The sequence below is a fragment of the Perca flavescens genome, chromosome 10, assembly GCF_004354835.1.
Source record: "Perca flavescens isolate YP-PL-M2 chromosome 10, PFLA_1.0, whole genome shotgun sequence".
Taxonomy (NCBI): domain Eukaryota; kingdom Metazoa; phylum Chordata; class Actinopteri; order Perciformes; family Percidae; genus Perca; species Perca flavescens.
Genome location: NC_041340.1, coordinates 29,854,221 through 29,857,733, shown reverse-complemented (window position 1 = coordinate 29,857,733; position 3,513 = coordinate 29,854,221). Strand labels below are relative to the sequence as shown.

General features: G+C 40.8%; 1 protein-coding gene across 1 annotated transcript in view; it reads left to right on the top strand.

Moving 5' to 3' along the window:
- Positions 1 to 2,017: 2,017 nt before the first annotated feature.
- igbp1 (immunoglobulin (CD79A) binding protein 1) overlaps positions 2,018 to 3,513 on the top strand; it is a 9,801-nt gene continuing 8,305 nt past the window's right edge. Inside the window, exon 1 of the mRNA XM_028589264.1 lies at positions 2,018 to 2,479. Within this exon, the coding sequence (XP_028445065.1) occupies positions 2,018 to 2,479 (462 nt within the window). The remainder of the gene's footprint in view (positions 2,480 to 3,513) is intronic.

The window sequence follows — 3,513 nt, the reverse complement described above, 5'->3', positions numbered from 1 at the left end:
GTCTGAGTCTGTCCCTGTTCTGTCTGAGTCTGTCCCTGTTCTCTCTGAGTCTGTCCCTGTTCTCTCTGAGTCTGTCCCTGTTCTGTCTGAGTCTGTTCTGTCCGAGTCTGTCCCTCTTCTGTCAGAGTCTATCTTGTCTGAGTCCGAGTCTGTTTTGACTGGTTCCGAGTCTGTTTTGTCTGGTTCTGATTTTTGTTTTTTGGGGCGTCTGGGATCCGCCCCTTGAGGGGGGGGTTCTGTTGTGGTTTTGGACATTTCTGTTCCTGTTTTGTATGTTTTCTGTTTACCCTGTTTTTACCGTGTTGTGTTTTGTTTGTTTCCCATTTTTATTACTCTGCATTGTGTTCCTGTCGTCTCGGTTATCCCTGGTGTTTAGTGTTGAGGTTACGTCATGTTTTGTCTTTGTCCTGCTTCCTGTTTTATTTTGATAGTCTGGTCTTCTGTCTTGTCAGGTCTAGCTTCGCTTTCTGTTTCCCGCCTTGGTTGATTGTCCTGCCCCGCCCTGATGTGCTTCACCTGTTGTCTCACCTGTTTCTCATTTACCCATCACCTCATGTATTTAGCCTCTGTTTTCCCCTTGTCTTGTGTCAGATCGTTTTGTGTCTGTGTCCGTTTGGTTTGTGACCATGCCCTTGTGTTTCCGTCCAGTGCCTTGTGTCTGTTCCTGCGTCACTCTGCTCCTACCTGTGTTTTGACCGTCAGTTTTGGTTTATAAGTTTTCCAGTCTTTGTGCTGCCGCTTTTTGTTTCAATTACATTAAAACCTTGAGTTCCACCATCTCCTGCCTGCCTGCCTCTCTCTGCATTTGGGTCCTCATCCTCCCGCAACACACAACAATATATTCATGAGTTTATAATAAATGCATCAAAACCATCATATTGTTTTATTTGCTTGATGATGCTAAATTGTTCATGTTTCATTATAAACCTTGGTTTACAACAGGAACAACAATTGCAAATGGTAAAATGACATAAAATTAATCTACATAATTGAGGACGTTTTACTATCATTCATGAATGAAGGTGCACCATGGTTTAGGCCTTTTAACATAGACTTTACAGTGTCCTACATTAGGCAAATGATTGTCCCACATTAGGAAGCTGCAAATTTTCTCAGACAGTTTGGCACTAAGAGCACTGATATCTGTATAATTTCTTTTATGAATGTGTTATCTGCATTTTCTCATTTGATTAGGACAACCCCTGAGGGTTTCGAAATGGTATTCGGTCTGGATTTAATGTGTTGCCTTCACATCGTAATATACTACAGAAGTCCGAAAAGCAAAAAAATTCCCACATTAGGGCAATACAGGCACGGATAACTTAACATAGGCTGCAATGGGAAACTGGCATCACCGATTTCAGTATTTTTCAATACTTTCCACCACTTGGATTTCTTGGGACTTTTTCATAGAGGAGACTTTTATGAGACTAGATCAGTTGAAAGAGTTTCTGTTGCAATTTGTGTGGGGAAATAAATAAATGTGACATTTTGAAAATTCCCCTCAAGCATCATCAGAGTAGGGTTCCAAAGCATATACTGTAAATATTAATATTAACAGTTATATGAAATAGAAAATGAATATCAAAGCATATTTTAAATATCTCTTATCCCCTTTAGACCATGACAAGCAAAAAACGCCTTGTATTTCAATTTCAAATTTTGTATTTTGAAACGAAAATCAAACAACCGTTCTTTTTTTGTTTTTACCTGTTTATGAAAGGAAAATTGAATGACCAAAAGATACACTGACCATAAACGGACCGTTATTCATTTTTATGAGCGGTAACCATAAGCTGTAGGCTATATTTATGTACACATTGTACAACTACTCCCTGTACTGTCATTTTTCTGTATTGTCTGACCCATCTGAGAATGCCAATACCTCCGAATGATACCGACACTGACCTGTGAGAGGCAGCAATGTGCTGCAAGGCATCTAGTCTGTCAGAAAGCTAGAAGAAGAAGAAGAAGAAGAAAGAAAACAAGAAAAGAAGAAGAAGAAGGATAGGACAAGATGGCGGAATGTGAAAATACCAACGATGTTTCAGCTGCAGAGCCTTCTAAATTATGTGACTTACTAGATCGTGGGTGGAAGATATTTGAGGAGGTAGACATTGCAAACGAACCACTTGGCTCTACCAGTATCCAGGTGAAAGTTAAACGTGGTATCAGTATGTTGGAAGAAGCGTCTAGAATGGTGGCCCAGCTCGACCTGTTCAGCCGCAATGAAGAGCTTGAGGAGATAGCCACGGCAGACCTGAAATACCTGCTGCTGCCTGCTCTGGTAGGAGCTCTGACCATGAAGCAGACCAGCCGAGACAAACGATTAGAGATAGTCCAAACAGCCCGGGCTTACTTTATGGATTTTTTGAAGAGGTGTAAAGAGTATAACACATCACAGTTTGAGCTGCCAAATTCGACAAATGAAAGCACAAGTCCTGACGAAGAATCAGAAAATGGAAACTTAACAGCCAAGGTAAGTGGCCTAGCTAAACAATAGCACTAACGTTACCATAAATGACAATAAAATTGCTTCATAAGAGAAGTGATGTGTGTGTTCAAATGTACCATACTTGCTGGCGTGCCCGAATGCGATATTACGAATCCCACTATGGCCACGCCAAGACCCGTCCTTCAATAGCGTTCACACACTACTATTGGCCAGGCGTCCATGCTTACATGTACAGGTCCTATCCCCTGACCAATCCCCTAACCACTCGAGGTGAAATGCCTAACCGCAACCAATCGAGCTGCTTCGTAGGGCGCGTCTTGGCGTGGCCATAGTGGGATTCGTAATTTTGCTAGCGGTTGACCTGTCGGCTAGCAGAATAATTTTGAGTGTTGATTTTATTTTTATTATTATTTTAATTTTTTTAACTAATATTGCAATTGAAAAAATGTTAAGACCTTTATCTGCGGTATTATTCAACAAAGACAAACAATAAATCTTTTATAGTATGACCAACACAATATTAAATAGATTAACCCTACCAGGTCGGCGCTGTTGCCTGCAACAGAAACACACTTTATTTGTCCTACTTAATATACAGATGCAGTCAAAAGTACTTTCTAATAATTGCATCCTGTATTGCAAGTCCAGTCAGTCCCTCATTCTGAGAGAACGCCAAAGGTTGGTTTGTGTCGATAGGTTCAGGTGTATCATAAACATCATCACAGAGAGGGACATTGCGCCTGGAAGTGATGTTGTACAGGACAATACAGGCCAGTATTATGTTGTGGTGACCCCATACTGGCTATTCTACCTGTTCTTTACATAGTTGATTTGAACAACTGGGCCCAGATTAATTTGAGATGCAGCTCAGCACTGTCAAGTTGATGTAGTCATAAATCAAAATTTTACAAAAATGTATTAAAATAAATTAGGCACATCTGGGGCACTCATGGGTACCCATTTTCATTCAGACATCTTGAGGTGCAGACTGATCTCATGAGGTGGCGTATGTATGACACGCCAATTCGTATGCCATTTTGGCATGTTATCAAGACGCA